The 22,012-nt window shown below is 41.2% G+C and overlaps 1 protein-coding gene across 1 annotated transcript in view; it reads right to left on the bottom strand.

The window, feature by feature from the left end:
* Positions 1–22,012, bottom strand: part of RERE (arginine-glutamic acid dipeptide repeats) — a 326,197-nt gene that overhangs the window by 71,293 nt on the left and 232,892 nt on the right. Inside the window, exons 12-16 of the mRNA XM_080377911.1 lie at positions 6,354–6,516; positions 4,009–4,101; positions 3,064–3,263; positions 1,633–1,794; positions 36–149 (exon numbers count right to left, since the gene is read on the bottom strand). Of these exons, the coding sequence (XP_080234037.1) occupies positions 36–149; positions 1,633–1,794; positions 3,064–3,263; positions 4,009–4,101; positions 6,354–6,516 (732 nt within the window). The remainder of the gene's footprint in view (positions 1–35; positions 150–1,632; positions 1,795–3,063; positions 3,264–4,008; positions 4,102–6,353; positions 6,517–22,012) is intronic.

Below are 22,012 nucleotides of genomic sequence, written 5' to 3'. Positions count from 1 at the left end.
TCTCCTAAGAGAAAATATTCCTCTGTGGGACTCACTTGAGTTTTGGATTTTTTGGCACTGGACCTGTCAGGTTCCTCTGTGTCAGAAGCTGCCTTCTCCCGCTGCCTCTTGGAGTTCTTGAGAGGAGAAGATACCTCTTCTTTTATCTTCTGCCACAAATGAAGCAGAATGCAACAGTAACCAGTGATGTAAATACAAAAGTAAATTGAGAGTACGCTGGTGCTACCATATTTAATAACAAATACACAAGAAGGGTTCCTATGGAGCAGGAGAACTCAACAGAAGTTGAGAAAGTCAATATTTAACAACAGTCCAATAGACATCTGTCCCTCTGTACAATTACAGGTTGCAGAGGAGTCTGTTCTGGAGCTGCTGCTGTATTCTGCCATCTGCCAGGAACAACTCCTAGAAGACCTGTAACTACATAATGCTCTAGCCACTCCCTCTGGAGGTCAGATTTAAGACAGAACTCCAGACAGACTGCAATTTTACTTCTACAGAAAGAAACCCAAGGGGCAGTTTGCACACAAACCCTGCACACATTTCTGAGACAAGCTAGAAGGAAAAAGGAGCATCATGTAAAGCATTCCTCATAAGGCAGATGTGGTCTCGAGCTCTGAAAGTGTAAAAATACTTTGAACACAGCAGTTGTCTTCAGCTGTGCAGAATCCAAGTCCATCAGGAGTGCATACCACATCAACTGGATCAGTATACTCTTCTAACAGAGACCAACACCAGTTAACAGAGGATGGAGCAAGAATTTGTGCAGTCACCAGGCACAGAATAAGCCTCTTTCTACTGCATGGAAGTCTTGCTATAGTCTTGGTACATTGAGAGGGATATTTTTATATCCCCTCAAACACAGGCCTAACAGTGAGTAGCTATTATAAGATTACTACCTTCTTTCATGGCCCAGGACAGCTTTATGCATCACATAATTACCTAACCTATCTTCAAATTTTACTAAGTTCTGAGTTTATCATGTGAAATCTTGCTCCATACTCCAGTTTTGACTTCGTTGTGAGTTTTCTCGTTGTTTTTTGTGGTTTTTTTTTTATATTTATTTTTAACTTGCTACTTTTCAATTTACAGTGTTTAATGGCAAGCCTTCCCACTTCATCTGGCTTTGTTCCTTCAGTGCTCTCTTGGAAAGGCACTTAACTCATTTAAACAGACTAAACTGGCAGCTTGCTCTGAAAAATCAAGCAAATATACATACAGAAAAACAGTAAGAGAAGTAGTCTCAGTAATTACATCTTCATATTCCTTTGTAAACAAAGATTAAGTACTCTTAAAAAATCATCTGAACTGTCCATTTGTCTATAATATAGCATTTCTTACCTGTATTACTTCCATGAGCCTAATGCTTGCATTTGCACCCGAAATGGAAGGATTAATTTATCGTAAGAGCAGTATGGTTATGTGAGGGTACTTTCATGTTTTTTATCACTACACATCCTTATGCACACGAACAAAGCATCAGTCAGATGCACCATTACATATTTTGCTTATCCAAACAAGTAGAAATTTCTAGGCCACTGAAGGATTCCCTACCCTCTCAGAATCTGCATCTCATTTATCTGACTGGCTTCAGGTGCTCAGTTCTAACACAAAAGAAGGGGAAAATTTTACCTTGGTAGACTTCTTCACTGAATCTGCTTTGCTGTCATTACTGGAGGTGCTGGCAGCACTAGGAGAGTTGCGGCCACTGGAACGGATGTCTTCATTAATAGGTGAGGCTCTACCATCAGGGCTGGCTGGTTGCTTTTTACGACCACTACGTAATGTAGACATCTATTTGTTTAACAGAAACAGAAGTGTATCAAAGTCAGCATTTGTCCAACATCTTCATTATTTTTTTCCCTATCTTACAGCAGGGGCATGGATGGAGCACACCTGCTAAAAGCTTCAAAAATGAGAAACCAAGAGCGTCCAACATTGTTGAAGTTTTTCCTTAAAAGCTCATCTAGACTTAAAAATAAATGGAGGCAAATCCATATTTGTCTACTCAAAAATACTAAGTGCCGATTATTTTAGTTAGTAGTGTCTACTAGAAACCACAGCATCAGAAAGATCTTCCAAAGCTGCTGCTGTTTGCGTGCCAAATTGTCTTCATAAAACGCAGGCACGCACATTTCCAAGACTGCATACATGCACAGTGAGTGAGGTAGGAGAGGACCCTCAAGTTCCATTAAAAAAAAAAAAAAAGCCCATCTGTTGGCAATCAAGCAGTCAAGACCAGTTTTTAAAAACACAGTTTCAATGTGCTCTTACTATGCAGTAAGAAATCATGATAGTGTATTTCAGTAATTAATGCTGTCACCCTCCCACTTCAGCAGCTTTCTGGGTTACTGGCTACCATAAAAACAACGAAGCCAACCTTACCTGACATTGTAGCTTCACAAGATATTTAGAAGCAATGACCACTGCATTATGATCAGAAAGACAGAGGGGGAGGGCAAGGAAAAAAATACGACTGCTGCCTTCTATCAGCCAAAACCCAAAGCAAACATCACCAATGAACTAGAGCTGCTGTCAGAGTTCTCACAAGCGACTTGCACACACAGTAAGGCTCCCGACATTTCACCCCGAGTAAAAACTCGGTGACAGAGCACACTCAACCATAGAAGCAAACTACAGTTTTCTGTATGGAAGAAACTTTAACTCCCGCAATATGAAAAGAATATGAATAGCATTTATTTTTCAAAACTCTTCCTTTAAAATAAGCCCAAGGGCTTACCTCTGACGGGATCCAGCTGAATGAAGGACACATACTAGTATGAAATCTGTAATGATACACTGGTCAAGCAGTGATGAGAGTCCACTGCCAGTCATTAAAAACATGGAAATAACAAGTTTGACTAGAACCTGCAGACGAGACATTTCAGTTCCTCCTTCCAAAGAAAGCCTTCACCTCAGCAAATCTCACACTCACAAACACAGCAGCAGGCACATACCATAGCAAACAGGCAAGATGGAGAAAGCCATCAAAGAAGTTTCACTTTTTCCAGACCCTACCTCCTCTTTACTGAAGCAGCTGCAATGAAAGAGTGTTAAGCCTACCGAGCCTCGACTCCGCCTTGTCCTCATGCTATGCTTTCCACTAAGTCCATCATCTTCCTCTTTGACAGGCTTAAACATAAAGGGTGGAGGGTCTACAGGCTTCTCAATGGGTGGCAGCTCTCCGTATTTTTTGAAGTGAATGCGACAATCAGTGCACAATAAAATGTTTTCTCGACCGCCGTGGTGCCAGTCCTTGGAGGCTTAGGGCAGGAAAAGCAACATCTCAGAAATACACAATGTACCAGATACTCAGCACAAACACACTGCATTATTAAAAAAAAGGTACAAACCAACTAGAAAAGTTAGCTGCTTTTCCACAAGCAACAAAGTTAAGAGGAATTTCTGGAAAACTTTGTCCTGTTCCAGGCTTAGTCTGTTTTCCAGTGCACAACTTGAAAACTATCACTTTACAAACTATCTGTGTACTTAAGCAACTATAGCTTTGAAAACAAAGAAGCCTTATCTGCTCTCCCTTGGAGTTATCAGGCAGTTATTGTTCTACAAAACTGTGCTTGTTTCAAGTGAAGTGAGCTATCGAGGTCTCATTTCCTTCCTCCCCTACTTTGGGGCTCACACTTCCATGTCATGCATATGCCCAAATAACAGGTAACTTTGAGGAAACGCCACAGGGATGGGGCTGCTGCAGAAGAGATTTGGTCTAGTACTCATTTGCTAGATCACAAATTCATTACACAGATTATGGATTATGTAGATTTCTTCCTGTATAATTGTCTACCTCTCAGGATTCTCCTTTGTCACTTCAATAGTAATTTGCAGTGGCAAAGCATGACTTAAGCCTGCTAGGAATGCTGCATATTTTAGCCAATTCAACCCCACATTTTTGTGCATAGATGTACATGCATATTAAGTGCTCTTGCTTGAATGAATCTGCATTAAATATGCAGTAACAGAAAGGAGAAATACAGCAATGAATCAGGTGCATACTGGTTGTGAAGCAATGACGACAGGCGTAGCCCTTCAGTTCCTGTTCACTGTCTTCGCTGTCAAAGTCATCTTCACTGGCCGAGCTCAAGTCCACTGAATAAGTAAAGAACAAAGGAAGAAGAGGAAAACGGAGAAGAAAAACTCAGCAGGATCTTCTATTTCCTCACACTTGGCTAAAAAAAAAAACATTAATAATAATAGTTCTCACATAACTTCTGTGACTTCCGACAACTACCTTGCCTTGGATGGCCGTTATTTCAAATTTTGCAAACTAAACAAGGCCAGACATCATCAGTCTACAGATTAAAGGAGGATTCAGGAATGCACCAAGTGATACGATTCACAGAACTTTTGATCCAGTACATGGTACTTTTCCAATTAAGTTGTTGTTCAAATACTGTTCATGCTTAGTTTATAGAGGCTGTGTTCCAAAAGTATAATTTTCAAGAGAAAGCAGGTTTATTTCCAGAACGTGGTAAAATTTAAAATTGAATATTCTATACCTAAATCCAACTTTACTAGATTCCATAGACAGATTCTGTGGTGTTTTTTCTGGTTTTTGTTTTGTTTCTAGACTTCACCTTTTAAATCAGATTGGGACTGCTGTTACGCTTTGTTAGACAGTAGCAATATCTAACCCCAGAGCTAAATGTGTTTTGTGTTTGGGTGGAAGAAACAATGCTTACGTATAACCTACCTATGTGAAACACACATGCTTCTTTTGGACAAGAGGTACTACAGGGATACCACCAACTTTCCAATCCTTACTGTGAGCCTTAAGAGTTTTAACCCACGGCAAACTTGCATTTCAAGAATATCACATTTCGAAGAAGTGGAGAATATGGCAACAGTCATTTTCTTCTGTGGCATGAACCACATGGCAAAATAGCCAATTACAAGGCTGTGAGCTCAAAAGCACCACCTAAGCCACTGAAAATCTGCAGAAATCACAAAAACTCCACCTTATCTCTTCTTCTAAAACAACTCAGGAGTAATTCCTTCCTTATTCAGAGTACTGCATTTTTCTAGCACCACCACTATAACTTCACAGCATAACAGGTCTGTAATTGTTCTATAATTAATCTTATAATAATAAGAATTCTGTAATTCTTCTAAAAGCAGCCCTGTGGCCTCTTCTGTTCCACTTTTTACTTAGAAGTCCTTGATACAAGAATACTGTTTTTCTAAAGGTTCCAAGACGATATTTTGTAATAGACACAGGTTATAGAGATGGAGAGATTCTACAACACTTGCCATTAGTGTCTGCCATCAAGTCATTACCCTTCAAATTAATACAGGGTCCCATTTAGTAGACAGTAGCTACTAGCACTACCGTAATTTCTACATTAATTCTTGCAGATGTTTAAACCCTGACTGCAAAATCGACACCTAGCTGAACTTGCTTTCTTTTACTAAATTGTTTCTTATTCTCATGCTGCAGTCAGATCTGTATGGATGGGTCCTTCCAGCCACATGTGCTCCAAAGCGCATAGTACCTAGGATCAAGCTGTAGCATCAACATCCATACTTCTCACCCACAAAGAAACCACCAAGAAATCCCATCAATTTCAGCAAGGAGAAACTAACAGCCCTTTCTTACTACCCTCTTGCAGGATCCTCTGTCCTGCCTGCTCACCACACCTTCTACCTCCCCTGCATTAATAAGTCTGCCAACTTCTGCCTTCCACGTAGTCCCTTTTCTTCAGAAGACATTTGAAATGTGCTGAGCTTAGTCCACATAATGACTTAAAACTCTCAGGGTAACACAAGCATTTTATATAAGGATAAAAGTTTCCATATCCACATGGACATTACTAATCATAACCTTTAGCAATGCAGTGCATTTCACTGTTTGGGTAATTCTTCACTTAGACACTTCTGCTTCAGTCAAGGCCACAGTTCTTCCAAGATGCATTAAGATACAACAGTACTGGCAGCAGCACACAGCCTGGGATCAAGCAGAAGGTATGGGTCACCAGGTAAGGATGAAAGGGACTTCCCTCCAAAGGGATGAAGGACTGACTTCTTTTTGCATTTTCTAATTCCCATTACTGTAATAAGAGAATGTAATGGAGAAAATACAACACAAACCAAAGAATAGGGAAATTCAGTACCAGGGCAATGTTTCCATTCTTACCGCGTGCTTTTATGCCCAAGAACTACACAAAGCATTTGGTGATCAAAGACACCTACTACATTCCAACATAATGGTATAGAAACAGGAGAGGGCAACTGCCTGAACGCCATTTCCTTGCTTCATTCACTTGAAGGTACAGCACCATTACATTACTGTTGCTGCCTGCATCTAAACAAAGATAAACACATTGCTTTTAGCTTCCACTTACAGAATTCACTGGAGGGGGGCCTGGAGGGAGTGTTGACTGGAGTGGAAGCAGTTCGAGTTTTAATTCTCCGAAACACAGCCTGTCTTCGATGCCTACGGTGGGCTCGAGAACCTGCTGCTTCAGGGGTTTTCTTCCAATAGTAATAGAAGGTGATTAGTTCCCCCTGCAAATACAGAAGGAGTATGTTAGAGGGGCATGCAAATCTGACTTGTCAGCTTTTTTTCCTCCCTTTTGTTCTCTGTATGCGTGCACATGTATTTCTGTAGGAAGCTTCAAGATGTACTTCAGACAAACAAAGTAATTCTTTAGTTAAGACAGGAAAAAAAATCATTATTTTTTGCTTGCTTTTGCAGGGGAGGAACAGAAGTAAATAAATGCCTTCTCACTCCTCCCCAGGAAAAGAGGAGAGGCTGGGTAGTATGCGTCCAGCTGTGGGCACCGCTGGTCTCATGGTGTGGAAGGGGTTGTCCTTGCCTTGCTGTCAGCATCACGCTGCCACCCTGCAACAGCTCAGGAGGCACTGCATCCAGAGAGGTACCACCTTCCCACAGAGCTGCAAGAACAAGCGGTAACTGCTGCAAATTCTCTGGCGTTTACAGAAAGAATAAGGACCGATTCAAACAGATATTGCCATTTTGTCAACCTACATTCTCTGTACTGGTATTTTTAAATATTCCTGTTTAAGCTGAAAGTTAGAATAAAAACTTGTTCAACGAGGAGTTATAACCATAACTCAACCCTACTACAGTAAATTATGTTTTCATTTGAATATATATGCCCACATTTAAATTAATTAAGCAGTTACAAGAGTACACCTAGAGAAATGAGCGATAATTTCACAGCATAATGAATCTGGCTTACATTCAAAAACTAGAGCAGCTGCCATTCAAACTAGCGGATGTAATGCCAAACTAAAAGAACAGCATGTGGTTTTAATCTCTTCTCTTACTTTGAAACCCCATCATTTCCTGGTGACTTGTCTGCCTCTAAGGTGTTGTTTCTTTCAAGTTGCAAGAGAAAAATGCAAACGTTCTAACCAGCCCCTTGAAAAATCAACATCAGAACAAACAGACCTGAATTGCCCACAAAAAGGGTTTCTTTGAACTGCATTTTATGTGATCAAATAACATAACCTCTGCCTGCTCCCTCTGTGGGGAAATCCTGCAGCCTATACTCTGGGCAGATCACTCAAGTTAACTCTAATAAAGACACACCCTTAATCCGAGCCTCAAAAAAACAATTACGGCTGTAACTAACATCTGTACCACTGAAACACTTGAAAGACAAAAGGAGGATGTTGTTCTAGACATCCACTGCTGACATTTAAGACACTTAAGAATTCTACCAATATCTAATCTAAAAAACAGAAACACCAGAAGAAGAATGCAACCACAGCTCTGATTTCTGGCAATACATAGAATAGATGCCATTTTAATCTGCACTGCTGCAGACTGGGATAGATGCTACTGGTCTCCATCACAGACCTGAACTGTATTCACACCAAACTGTATTGAGTGACACCTGGTGAGGAGGAGGAAGGAGTAAGTGGGCAAAATGAATCATTACCTACAACTGTTGCTTCTGAAACATAAAAGCCGTACACCAAAAAAAAAAAAAAAAAAAAGACAACAACAAAACTTCCCTGAAAAGAATCTAAAACTAAAACGGGCACAGGCTGGCAATGAGCATTCAAGCTGTGTCGGATCTGGGAAGAACACAAGAGCTCCGACACCCAGCACCCTGCTCTGCCACTGCATGCTCAACTGTGCACGTTTGCTTTAGAAACCCCATGTGACTTTGAGTCCGTTAAGTGTGCTCAACATCCATCTAGCACAGCTGATCGTCAAACTGAGGATATGCCTTCTGCCAGGAGGCAGACGAAGCTCTGCAGAAAAGCTTATGCAATGCTTTTCAGAGGTAGAAAGTCTCTTGCAAATGAAGCCAGCCACATTTTACCTATAAATTAATTTGTATCAAATCTGAGGTGTCAGCACCAAGAAGCAAGTCAGTAAATCCCACGTCTTGATGTCAGTGAATTAATGTGTCCTCTGACACGCAGCAACAGCAGAAAGCCAACCAATCTATTTTCCTCCTATCATGAAATATGAAATGGGAACCTAATTTGAGCTCTATTTACACATTGCAAACCCACCAGGTCCCATAGCATGTTTAATAAGTTATACACGTACTACATCATAAACAGAACTTAAAAAAAGAAGTGGTGTGTTTTTATAAAAAATACTAACTTCATGAGCATAATGCTTTTCCCCCCCACCCCCCGAGACCCTCCCAAAACTGCAGTCACAATTGCATGCAAACAAGGATGAAATCAAATACACCCTATCTACAAAGTCAGGATGTATTTAAGGATTAGAGAGTATTCTGTACTTCAAATTCATCGTCAGACTGCACAGCTACATTGCTCAGTAAAATGATGCAACTTTCTGACAAAGACTGAGAAGTAAAACTCAGAAAGAAAGCACATACAGAGAATGTTTATGTTATACATATACACACGGGTTAGACACATAGTACACCAAAAAAATTCCGCATCAGCTCTTATTAGCTGCCTGGCTATCTAATATTATGTTGTCTACCTAAGGGAGTAAATGCTGGAGTGGAGTGAGTCTGGAAGGATTAGGAACAGCATACTGGTGGCTGCATGGGTGGCAGAAGCTTGAGCACAAAGAATTAAGTCAGTAAAGCTTTGGTTCTACAAACAAGGGGCAAACCCAGCTCCCAGCTCACCACAAGTGAAGTTAAATGAACTTTAATCAAACATGCATAGTGCGTGCTGCTGAAACCCATCACACACAAATTCAGGGAACAAAAGCTGTTGCAGAAATCAATAGCCTACTAAAACATTTAACACAGGCTAGCATTGATCAAAAGGCCCTTCTACAAAAGGCAGCCTTGCAAATTAGCTGCTGGTTTTGCTTGCAAGCAAACAGAAAAGCATAAATGCTGCTGACATGAATGGCCTGTAATGATCATTTTGTTCCTGGTGATCTCACCTCACGACAAGGTCTCACAGTCAACACATCCTACATCTCTGTACTGTAACTGTGAACAGCGTGATGAACCAAGGCAGCCTGGTGCTTCTTCACTGGGGGAGGGCTGAGAGCAGCTGCTCTGAATCTGGTTTTCTGGGGAGCAGGTCTGCAGCCAAGGGAACAGTCCTAACCTAACCAACTGCAAATACATTGTATGTATCTCCTTTGAAATTTTTTGTGCCAGGAACGAAGTATTGCTAGCAACAAACACACTGAAATTCATGTAAGATAAAGCAGGCTGAACCATCCTTCACTGCACCATTATACTCGTTACACTTCAGAGTGACATCCCCCTCATTTCCAAACTTCAGAGTTAAATTAAGGAAGGAACAAGACCACTGAGGTAACTACTACCTGTGATGAGGCCTCTGGCTAACGGTGAAAGAGAAACTCAAGGCTTGCAAGCCAATTTTAGGGAGCATTGAACCTGCTGCTTGGAACAGTGAGCTTCTTTGTCACTCTCTAATTCAGTTTAATGGCCTGAAGTGCACATACCGTCTGAAGACAGGAGGAGACTGTCTCCTGCAATAAGCACCATCCAACTGCTTCTGTCATCCTCTTCTCTTCCCTGCACCCAATAACATGCTCCTGTTTAATCAAGCTCTGGGACAACCAATAAAACATGCATTAACCACCACTGCAAAGCCTCACAATGAAATGGTAAACTTCAGTGATGCGTGGCCCAGCTCATCACCACTTGGAAGGCGACATAGCAAAATTTCATACGGCTGCACATACATGGATGACCCATAATGCCTACGCAAGAAAGAAACACGAGTGTTCGGTGGAGCAGTTCCTCCATAGCACATGCAAAACCATTCTTCAGCAACGTTCCCTGTCTAATGAATCAGAGCAGTCGTAAAATTCCAGATGTTTGGTGGAGATACAGCCAGTATTGTGAGACAACTGTCCAGCAGGAAGGGCTTCCCTATCCAAGTCACTGCTTCTTTCACTAGAACTGTTAATGGGCTGCCTCCTGTCCCTGAAATCCACCTCATCCCTCAGACCTACAGATACTGAGGCTGCCAACACAACTGTCGATCTATACCCCTTAACAATAAATCCAGTATGTTAGAAAGTCCAAATAAAATGACCCACGTCTACTGCAACATCACCCCCAAATGAGTAGCTCCCATTCCTGTACTGTGCCTCATCCAAGAAAGATGCTACTAGTGCCCTCCCAGATCAACTCCATCAACGAACTGCTTTTTCCATCAGTGTGGGGAGAAGATTCCTTTCTCTCCCAGGCTGCTTAGTTGATCATAGGAACAGTCTCACCTCCACTTGATACACCACCACCTCTCTTCTGCAAACACAACTCCTTTTTTCTATGTTAACATCGGACTAACTGTCCCTAGCAATTCATCAAACACATATAAAGCAAAATGAGATGCACCGTTCAGGCTTTTAATGCCACCTTTCATCAAGAACATCTACATTCCCGTTACTGAAGTTTCAACAAGACAAGAGGAGGTATGTTCACTAAAAACAACGGTTCAGCTCTCATCGATTGTGAAATACATCCAGAGCTCACAACTCAAACCTCCTGCTTTCTCCTGCCAAGGTCATTTCACCCTATGTAGGTACGAAGTACAAAAAGTCATGTTTCATCTCCTTTTAGCTCTGTTCTAGGGATTATTGTTAAAGAGAAAGAAATGGTTCAGATCCATTCCCACAGGACGATGCGGCAGCGAGATTTTCTCCACAGTTCAGCTCTGGAGGCCGAGCTGACCCAAGAATTCAAGTGCCCAAGAGCCCATAACCTCTCTAACGCAGCACTCCTGCCTGCACTGCACAGGCCACCTGCATTTACTAGGAGATTACTTCCTCGGCACCCTTCTCTTAACTTTCCCTCCATTTTCACCCACTGCTATTGCTCACATTATTTTTGCTCTCCAAGCCACATCATGAAACACCAAGGCAGGCCTTACCGACTCTTCCATACCCTCAACCAACTAACACGAGCACCAGTACTAGCGCATGCCCTGGCTGCTCACTTATTATCAGTGGGTTTCATATGTAAAATACACAATCCAAGCTGTGCCCCAGGTTTGTGTTTAGTCCTGCCTTAGGTAAACGAAGGATTAACACTGTGTATGCATTTCTGGATTTGAGAGGTTTTGACAGCCCTGCTGCAGCAGACACTGCTCCTATGGAAGCCTGAGCGCATTAACTTACCTTCATGTATCTGTTAGGGTATAACAGAGTGAGCAAACATAATAATTGCTATTTAATTTCCCCAGAGCCTAGCTCTGCCAGGAAAAAAAAAAAATGTGGGGGAGGGGAAAAGCTTTACAGTAATTAAACAGGAAAGATAAATGACAATGCTCTTCAATGACTATAAAGTAGTCATGGCAGACCAGAGGGGAACAGATTGTCCAGCTGCGGCCTTAATGAATTCACAATCTTTCTGGAATGCATCAAGATTTTATTAAATCAACTCAGTTTAGCTAATACTCCCTATTACTGACGTCTTGTGGTAAAAACACTGTCTCCAGCACCTCCCTCCTTCACTGAATCCCCTAGCTTTAACAGTCTCCATTACAACATCTGTTCAAATGTCTGCATGCTAAGGGGTGTATCAAGAAAATAAACTACACATGCACAGTTTCATACAGTGGCATCTTTATAGTACACACCTTCAGTACAGACCAGTGTATCGCTGTCATCTCCAGGTTGCTTCCTTAAACTTTACAGAACAACCAACAATACTGGCATACACTGTTGGACTGGGAAGCAAAAACGAAGGTATCAGTCCCTTTCATCATGCACATCTCCACAACCAAAAGTATATAATAAAAGAGGCACAAATGGTTGCAGATAGGCTAGCACAATCAGCCAACAAATCCCCAACTCCTGAACAGCACAGCTTACCCCATCAAGTTAGAAACGGGACAGAGCGGAGAGCACTGCACAACTATTTCTTGTTATGACCACCTATATCCAGACAGACAAAATTTGGAACTCTTACCTTGGTGTGAACAAGCTGAAGTGCTGAAAAAAATGCAGCAGGGAAGAGAAAGAGCAGCAGCTGTGTGCAGCTCAGAAGAGTTGAGCCCAGGCATTTTTACAATTTTAAACTTGGTCTACATGCCTCTTGCCAACTATGACAAATAGGTCTGCACATGCTCTAATTAAGCAGTAAATCTCAGCAGCTTGTTCAGTAGCACTGATTAATGTCCACCTTGGGTGCACAGGAATACTACACAATCTAAAACATTATTGAAATTTTAGGACAGGTTTTTAAAACCCAAGCAATATTGTTCTAACACTATAAAAAACACATTAAAATTTGTGGGATGCTCTCTAAGGAATATCCTGTAGGTCTCTCAGTTCTCTAGCATATTTTAGAAGTACAGGCATTTTATCTAGCAGTTCCTCTAGTCATTTATTACCTTTTGGGTGGCAATACAGCCCTCTCTCCCTGGTCTCTGCTAAGAACTCTGCCTACAAATTTAGGAGAAGACTGGCAATCTTAATACTCCATTTCTTTGTTCTGCCAACAGGAAGGTAAACTAGCTAGTTTCATTTTTTATTTGAAACTCCTGGCAAAACAGGCTGGCCAAGTGGGAATCAAAAGAGGAGGCAGGTATGTAAGAAACCCAGGCTAACTCCTTGCTTTTTTTATGCTGTCAATTTACCTCCAATGCAGGAACAGCCACAGAATTTCCTGGGAACCCAGCCGAGGCTCCATCTGTATTTTCCGGATTTCATTTTGTTGTGGAAAAAAACTGAAATCAGATACAGCTCTATGGTTTCCAATTGTTTCTGCTAAATAAGCACTGCTACCCTGCTTTGTCCTCTACAGACCAGAAGGAGAGCGAGCTTCTATCTCCTACAAGTTATACTTTTGTTTTGACAGATGACACAGGCCTGTGATACAACAGGTTATTAGAGAACCGTGTCACTCTTGATTGTGATGAAACAAGTTTGGAACCTGAAGAGTTCACTCCGGTGTTCCTCAGGTAGTGAAGAGATTAAAAGAAACTCATTTTTCATGTTACCTGAACACAGAGATCTACATTTTCCCTCCTTGACAAATAATTAAAAATAAATTTTTAAAAAATCAACATAACAGGTTGATTGCAAATGAAACCCAATTCTTACAATTAAATTATGCATGGGAACTGCAAGTGGCAAGAGACACGAAGAGTAATGGAATCACTGCTAGAAAAGATTGAGTGAACAGGGAAAGCAAAGCAAGGAGAAAAAAGGAAAGACATATACAAGATGGGATGTAAATAATCTCTCCTTTGAAACAAATGATTATCTGCATTAACACTCAGCCATTATACAGCATCTTCCATTTGATGACGAAGTATTCATAAATCTCAGCACATCCTTTAAGTTTTATAGCATATAGAAACAAAAAGGCAGAATATTTATAAATTGGCCAAGATTAATCCTGTGTGAGAAGTACAACTGCACTGATTAACCTCAAACTACGTAAACAGCTTCACCAGTGACAGCCAGGCTCTAAAATTCCTTCGTAATTCAAAACCAGGTGTACTGGATTGGCTGATCCATCCTTATTAAGGACAGTACTGGCTGAGTGTTCCTCAACAGTTCAGCTTTCCTTTTGCCCTCAATACAAGCTGCTGCTTTTTATTTTTCTCCTCTCTTTCTCAGTTGGATATTCTTGTTTCATTCCTACTGCTCAACTGTATGGTTTCAGTAAACCACAGAGAAATCTAAATGTTACTGTCCGTAGCCTGAAAAAAACCCACCGATAACATGTCTCTGTGCCACATCTAACTCACAGCTTCCATGTAGTTAATTTGCTAACCTTTTCCAGTGTTTGTAATTAAGGTTGCATATACTGGTAGGAAATGAGATAACTAGTGTATTATGGAACTTACCCTCACTATCTGTTCTACATGAACAAATATAGGTTGGGCATTTTTAGGGATTTAAGCACCAGCTTTAACAGTTCTACAAAACCAAATGCATAGCACACCAGTGCATTGTTTTAAGTCTCAGCCAGTTAAAAGCTGCTGACCCTCTCTCCAGCTGTATGTCATGCCAGAACAAAAAGAAAGCTTTTATAATTAAGGCTTCTTTCTCCAGAGAATCCTCTTCGTTAATCAACAGAGTTCCTAATCCCCATAGGAACTCACAGCCTGTTGGCTGCATCCACTAATAATTATTATTGCCTGTCTTTAAGTGTCAGTTACAGTTCTCCAAGACTGCATAACCACTGCTGGTGTCACCAGGTAGACTCCACAGGGATCTCTGGCGCTTGATCAATTGAGAGGTTATCAAAATAGTGAAAGTTAAGAGAACCTGCTTGCCTCCTACACATTAGTTGAGGATTTATCTTCTACTCAGCTCCCCTTTGCAACTTCTACTATCAAAATTTCTGAGGTTAGAAATCCTGATTTGCTTGACCACTTTTAACTTGAATCATTTACATTTTCTGCCCTCTCCTCCCCCAAGCTTATTCTCTACCTCATCTTCCCACACACCTCTGCCAGCCTCTGCTCAAGCACAGCTGCCCCATCTGCAGCAATGAGGGGTCTCTCACCACAGCAAAGCCCAATACTTTAGCACTGCTGTGATGTTTTCTCCTGGCACAGAGTACCAAAGGCTTCATGCAGACAGAGCCTGCCGAATGTCATTTAGCCCCTGTGGAGCCAGAGCATCTCTCTTCCTACTGAGGCTCAGGCTAGCATACATTGCAGGTTCCTCCCAACCCACTGTTCAACATCCATTTGTTCTCCCTAGCAAATGCAAATCTTCAGCCTCTTCTTTTTCATTTACATGTTGATGCCCAAAGCGCTGTCTGTGACAAAACGCACATGGGCCATGTGAATTACACACAAAGTAGTTCTGAAAAGCAGAGGTGAAATACTTTTGCAAGAATGGGAGAAGTTCATATGTTCTTGAGCCAGCAATTCTTTCCTTTCATTTTACAACCCACATCAAAGTCCTGGGGTTCACAGCTATTTCACGGAACATCTTTCACTGCCAGTCTGTTGTTAACTAGACATTCTCAATATTGGAGCTCACACACCAAGACAAAAAGGAGTGGGATAAATACCCAGATAAATTAAATGCAATTCAGAAAAGCTTTCAGAGGAGAGCTCGCTGTAGTCTGCACTGCATCATGTCTTTCCCCCTTCACGTGCACTTCTCCATCAATGTGGCTGATACCAAGAATTTAGCAGCACAATACAAGGAATAGGATTTTCTCAATGAAGGTGCCAAGCACCAAAACATTACCCCTTTAACTGCACTTTCTTTTTGCACCAGCTCAGTAATTAAACTTCTTGGTTGCATACTGCTAGACTTCAAGTGTGGGACAAAAAAATACACAACACATTTTCACTGCTGCTGGCTACACATCAATGGTATCTTTCTCAATGGCTGTAATACACCACCTTTTTCACTACTTAAAGCAAAGGTATCAGTGGTGGTTCACGTGGGTGTGTGTATGAGAGAAGCCAGCCATAAAGCAGTTAAAAACTACCACTCGATCCCATAAACATTTTTCCATTTTTCTATTTTTCTACCCTTCATTACATGCAGTCTTCTTAACTCTGCACATCCTCAGAGCGACAGCTGTCAGGGTCACCCTACAAAATATACATTGGCAATGTTACATTTAATGACTGGAGCGAGAAGAAAAATGAAGGATGGGAGGAGTCGAATACCACAGGATGTTTTAAAGGGATCATCAGTTATATCTACGTATTTCCTGAGGTGATAATTAAATGACAGTGACTGAGGGAAAATCCATTTTTGAGCTTGGGAAAGGACTGTTAAGAAAAAAATGTTTTTGTACTGGCAGCATGTAATGGCTACCAGAAAATGAAAACAGTTCCTTCAACCACAGCAGTTCCTCTATTTTATGAGTTTTACACAGGCATAGGGGCTGAGAAGTCTATCAAGTACAATCATCTGTTCAAACAAATCAAAAAGTATTGACAGACTTCGGTGATTTCACCCCCAACTAGATTACCTTCTGTTGTGGTCCGCATGTCAACTTCAATTAATGTAAATGAAAGACTAATCTGTGTATGTGCATGCGCATGCAGAAAGTGACATTCCAGACACAGGGACAGCAGCATTTTCTACTTTCATAATATTGGTTTAAACAAAGTATTAAAAATTCAATTCTGCTGTTCAGCAGGGAACTTAATCCTCCTGCATTTCAGTAAGTTATGCATCTGCTAACTTGTTTTCTAATTCTGCACAACTGAAATTAGGCTTGCAATTATTAAAAAAGTTTTACTACCTTAAAAGTATTTTTATTATTGCACTGTAACAACTTTACAAACAAAGTCAAACTATACTTACCAAAGCATTTCTCATGTTATAACTGTTAGCTTTAATTGTTCTGTTAGTTGACTACTTCACAGCAATAATGCTAGTTGGTATTTAAAACAAGTCACTTAGCATCAATACTCTGCATTACTGCAACACTCCACTGGATGCCTCAGGCTCACTGGAGTGACACCAACTTGTAGCTGAAGAGACGACTGAAAAATACTGACTTTGAGCTCATCAGAATTAGAAAGGTTTTCTCTCACTAGACTATTGGGGAGAGGCAATAAAATAACCCACACACATTCACACTCTGCACCAGCTACATCAGACAACCATTCCATAGCTCTGCAAATTCCCCTTCTGTTCAGCTGGAAATTTACACAGGAATAAGATGGATGACATTTTACTGTTCTGAAAAGATTATTTCAAATGCTTAGGTGCTTATCTCTTGCAATGCAAGTCCCTAGCTCAACTTACCTGAGAAGACACTGCAGTCTCTAACACTTAACAAAGAAGTTTCCAGCTGTCTTTCAAATTTCAGTTTTAAAGCCATCAACTAGCTCTTGTGTGGGCAAGCATTTCAGGTCAAACACACTGCATGATTCAACACTTCTGGGGCACCCTGGATGGTCTGGAAGAAAGTTCCAATCCCCAAGCCACTGCAGTTTCTCTGTAATGGTCAAATGTGTAAATCCTATGACCGTTTACGGGCCAAGGACTGCCCTCCGGTTATTTAACCTGGTACTTCTGTCCGTTGCCTTGTGTGACATTGTCTCATGCCTTCCTGGGTTAAGTTAGAATATATTACTTTACCAGGTTTCAAAACAAATCTGATTCTTGCCATATTCTATTACTGGGACCTGATGTCATTCTCAATAGGAGTTTGTTCCCATGACGTCAGAGATGTCGTGTGTGTCGTCTGTTCAGCTGTGTCACACCCCGTCCCCCCAGTTCCTTTGCAGAGCAGGCTTTTGTCTCTAAGTTAAGAACACATCACTTGCACTGTGTTCTGCAGTCCTAGCCCCATTTCTCTCCTGGGCAGGCAGTAATCACCGAGAAGATAACATACCACAAAAATACTGAAATAAAGAAGCAAATGAAAAATCCTGAAAGTTTGATCAGATTTTCCTGTTTTAACAGGGCAAGAAGAGCTAAAAGGTAGAGTACAGTATTAGCCATCTGTTCCTCAAATGTCACATTCTGTAACTGGTTTTATTAAATTTACAGAAATAAGAACTGAAGATCCACTTAGTTCTGAGACCAGCAATGCAGCTTTGCCACTAGCAGCACCGTTTCAGACTGCTGATGTGTTTGCACACTGACCTGCATTCCACATTCCAATTTAACAGATGTTTTAAGTTTTCCAAACACATCTGTGATGAATCACACAAAGCCTGGCTTGTCAAATGTATGCATTACCCTCCCTGACACACAGCTTCCCCATGACCTATAGGGGAGCCGTTGAGTTTTAATAGTTTATTATAATAAAATAACGTTAAAAACAACAGCATTCAGAAAATACTGAAAATCAACACAGGAGGCAATAAACCTCATAAACTAATCCTCACTGCTAATAAGGGAAGTGAAGATGCAATCACCTGGAAACAGAAACATTTTCCATCCCTTTTTTATTGCACCTACCCTCTCAACAGGTTATCTCATAACAAAAACTATCAAACCCCTGATTCCATGCTGAAGACAGCTACAACTTGACCCCTTAGTAAAAATTTCAACCGCAAGACATCCAACACCTGAACCAGCCAGATGGAGGAATAAAGCCATCCATTTTACACCTAGGAAGTATTGAGTAACCTTATACAAACCACCAGTTTTATCACTGAAAACATCTATTCACATACTACACAAACACAGGTTTGAGGACGATGGGTTCCTGCTCTAGTATTCAGCCCGAGTTATGCCGAATAAGCATTAATCTTGGGAACAATCACTCTTGGACAGACATCACTGTCATTAAGCCCCAATTTTAAACAGACTTAGTTTCTCTCAGATCTGATCCCTGAGCAGCTGTTTTCCTTTTACTGCTCCCCAAGAACATTTCCCTAAATCACTAGATTTTTCTAGATTAAGTCTGGAGGGTTGAGGGGTACTTCAGTGTTTTCCTGTTTACCAAAGCATCATACAAAAAGAGGGATATTGAAGGAGGACACCCCCCCAGCCCCAAAACCACAAAAGAACTGCCATGTAAACTGCTTATTCCTCAGTTATTGTTGCTTCCCTCCAGTCTCAAATTCTTTCTGCAGGGAAAAATCCTTTGCAAGCAAAACGTAAAGACAATGGTTAAGAGTTGTAAAGCGGCATTAGAAAGACGAGTTCATTGTAGCTAACTATAATACCTATACAGTGAGCTCAGAAGTGAAAGAAACTGCTAATTCTTTATGGTTCTGTTCTACCCTGGTGTCTCCACCAAGCATTAATCCTAGCTACTCCCTCAGAAAGTGAATTTGATCCCCACTTCACAATTAGGGATAATAAAAAAAGGAGCTGGTAATTAGGGGCACGACAGAGGGCTCTGACTCCTGAGGTCTTGCAAATCATACCACAGCGAGTTTTTAGAGATGGAACTGGGCTGCTGCCATTAATCCTGTCCCCCTCTGCACATGGCCCACATCCACAGCAGGGGTGTCAGGACAGGCGATATGACTTCTGCAGCTACTTTTACAAAGTGTGCTAACATAAAATGTCATTGATTTCAGTTTACACTGTCCATTGCAATGAAACAGTGTGCTCATTTTTACCTTTCTACACTACAGAGATACTAACTTCTGACAGAAGTACCATATAAGCAGGAGAGAAAAGAAGTATAATGCATCAAGGAAGTTAAGGCAATAGTATTTTTCATCAACCCAAAACTCAACTGCCACTCAGAACCAGAGATCTCATAGGCAGGAGTAAGACCTAAGAACTAGCTCTGATTCACAGCCTGAGGCAACCTAACCTTCTAATAGTCATTTTCCACAAGACAGGCAAATTCCACATTCTGACCCACCGGATGACGTATGGCAGCTGCAGCATTAGAAAAGGCATCTTCATCTATCTGGCTCTGCACAAAATCTATTTTACAGAATCACAGCTCCGCATGAAGTTGGCCACCAGGGAGACAGAAGAACCATTAAAGCAAAAGGGCGGTATTGGCAAAAGAACAAATGCCTATAGACCTTATGAGCTTTTTATGAAGTTTGATCCATTCATGAAAGGGATTTGAGAGATCGTTGCCTGACAACAGAACTTCAGATTCGGCAATCCCCTCAGGCCTGTTATGGCCCTGTATTCTTATGCCAGAGGAAAAAGTAGTACAGACCCCAGGAAACCTGTCAAGCAAGGGCACTGACCTGTCATACAGCCAGCCTGCTGCTTACCTAACATCTTCCTTACAGCAGTCTGACAAGCTTATTCTAGAGCTGCCTTTCTGCTTCCCTGAAACACTCCTCTATACATTTCACTACCCAAGAAAAGCTCAATTCCCTCATGTAAACGAAGTCAGGTTTATGTCTCTCTTCATGGGTACTCAGCCTGTATTGTCTCTACCTGCCTTCCCGAGCTCTTTTCCAAGTTAGAGATTGAGACAGTTTCTGACTGAAAGGAATAAAATGTCATTTTTACCCAGTCAGCAATCTTCTGAAGAAGATGATGAAGACTGTTTCATTGTACTGCTTTATTAGGCATGCAACATGACATACCAAATTTCCACAAATGATGCCTGATGGCACCCGTCACACCATACACTTAGCCTTGACTTGCCTTCTTGACCACCCAGCCCTCCACTGCATAGATCCGTTTCTCATTACCAGTTTATAAACGCCAAAGAGTCTCATTCCAGTTGCATCAATAAGAGCTCAGAATTTACTATTACAGTTAGACTATGCTAATATCCTTGGAAACACAGAGACTGATCAGGTATTCCGAATGCACAGAGTATTACACCATTTATTCCCTACTACCATGTCTAACAATCACAGCATGTTGATGTCTACCACCAGGCAGCATGAACGACCATTTTAATTAGTGGCTTGTATTCAACACAGCCGTCAAGGTGTCAGAAACTAAAAGAGAACCACTTAAAATTGAGAACTTCAACAAGAAAAAAGAGGTTGCATCAATACTTGTTGGCTCCCTTTCAGAAAAAGGATGCCTCTTAAACGGATACTCCTTTACAAACTGGTAAGCTGTTGCCACAACGTTTCTGAAATTGTTGGAATATGAATCTTCATACACTTACCAAAAAGCAACCTATACGCTCCACTATCTGCAAACAAAACTACTCAGAGGAGCATCCTGCACTTATAACAAGACACTTCCATCCCTACTAGCCACCAAAAATCCCTGCTGCATTTTTTCCTTAAACTTTTTTCTGGCATCATCTACTTTCTTCAACTGCTTCCCAACAGTGACTGCAGGTTTGTAAAGCAATGGCACTAACAAATCAGCCCTCATTACATGCGTTTTTTAACTACAGTTGTGCCACACAGGAGGCTCTACTTGAAGATGTAAGTTAGCATTTCCATCACGCATCTGAAAAGGCATTACACAAAGAATTTAAACACACCACTGGGGGTGGGGGGATGTGTGTAGGGAGGGAATCAAGGTGGTAGTAGCAAGCAGAACTGCAACTGTAAACTTAACCTGGTTTTACTGTTACGTACACACTTTAGACTGAGGTTATAGAGTCAGCTAGGGCTTCCAGCCTTACCTTTGTGTGCAACAGTACTTTCATTTCTAGTGTTCACCTACAATACCAGTAGTATTATGTGAGCCTAAATCACAGTGAAGGAAAAACTAGTGATTTACTGTATGGAAAACCCCATTAACTAGAAGCGTGTACATGCTGAGTTAAAGAATTTGCTCCCCTGAAAGAACCTAAGAACAGATTTCTCCCCATGCAAACCAACTGACCAGCCTGTGGCTCTAGACATAGCAACATGAGCTTTCATCCATTATTAAGTTGCATTACATTTTGGAATTGGTTCACTACAGCAAAATATTATGCTATAAATAAATTCTTCAGAGAGATGCAGAGACCCAGTGGCAGAGCTCAGTGCTGAAAAAAGCTTGAGATGCATGTTCAGTGTGATGATTTCACAGCCACTTGTAAGCTTGAAAACTGGAATGCCAAAAGTCTATTTGGTGGGGGGGCATTCTCATTTTTCCATCTAACTGTGGAAGATTTCCATTTGCAAAACAAGATCAGCGTTTAACAAAGTGCTTGGGCTCAGGGCCTAGTTCAGCAATCAACCACATCTAGTGCATAAGTTAACATTTCTCGTAGACACTGAATACTTGTAGCTTTTGTAAAGGGTTTCCCAGTATTCTGCCCTGTCT

This window comes from Falco punctatus, assembly GCF_963210335.1.
Source record: "Falco punctatus genome assembly, chromosome: 3".
Taxonomy (NCBI): Eukaryota; Metazoa; Chordata; class Aves; order Falconiformes; family Falconidae; genus Falco; species Falco punctatus.
This window is presented reverse-complemented; position numbering and strand designations above follow the sequence as displayed.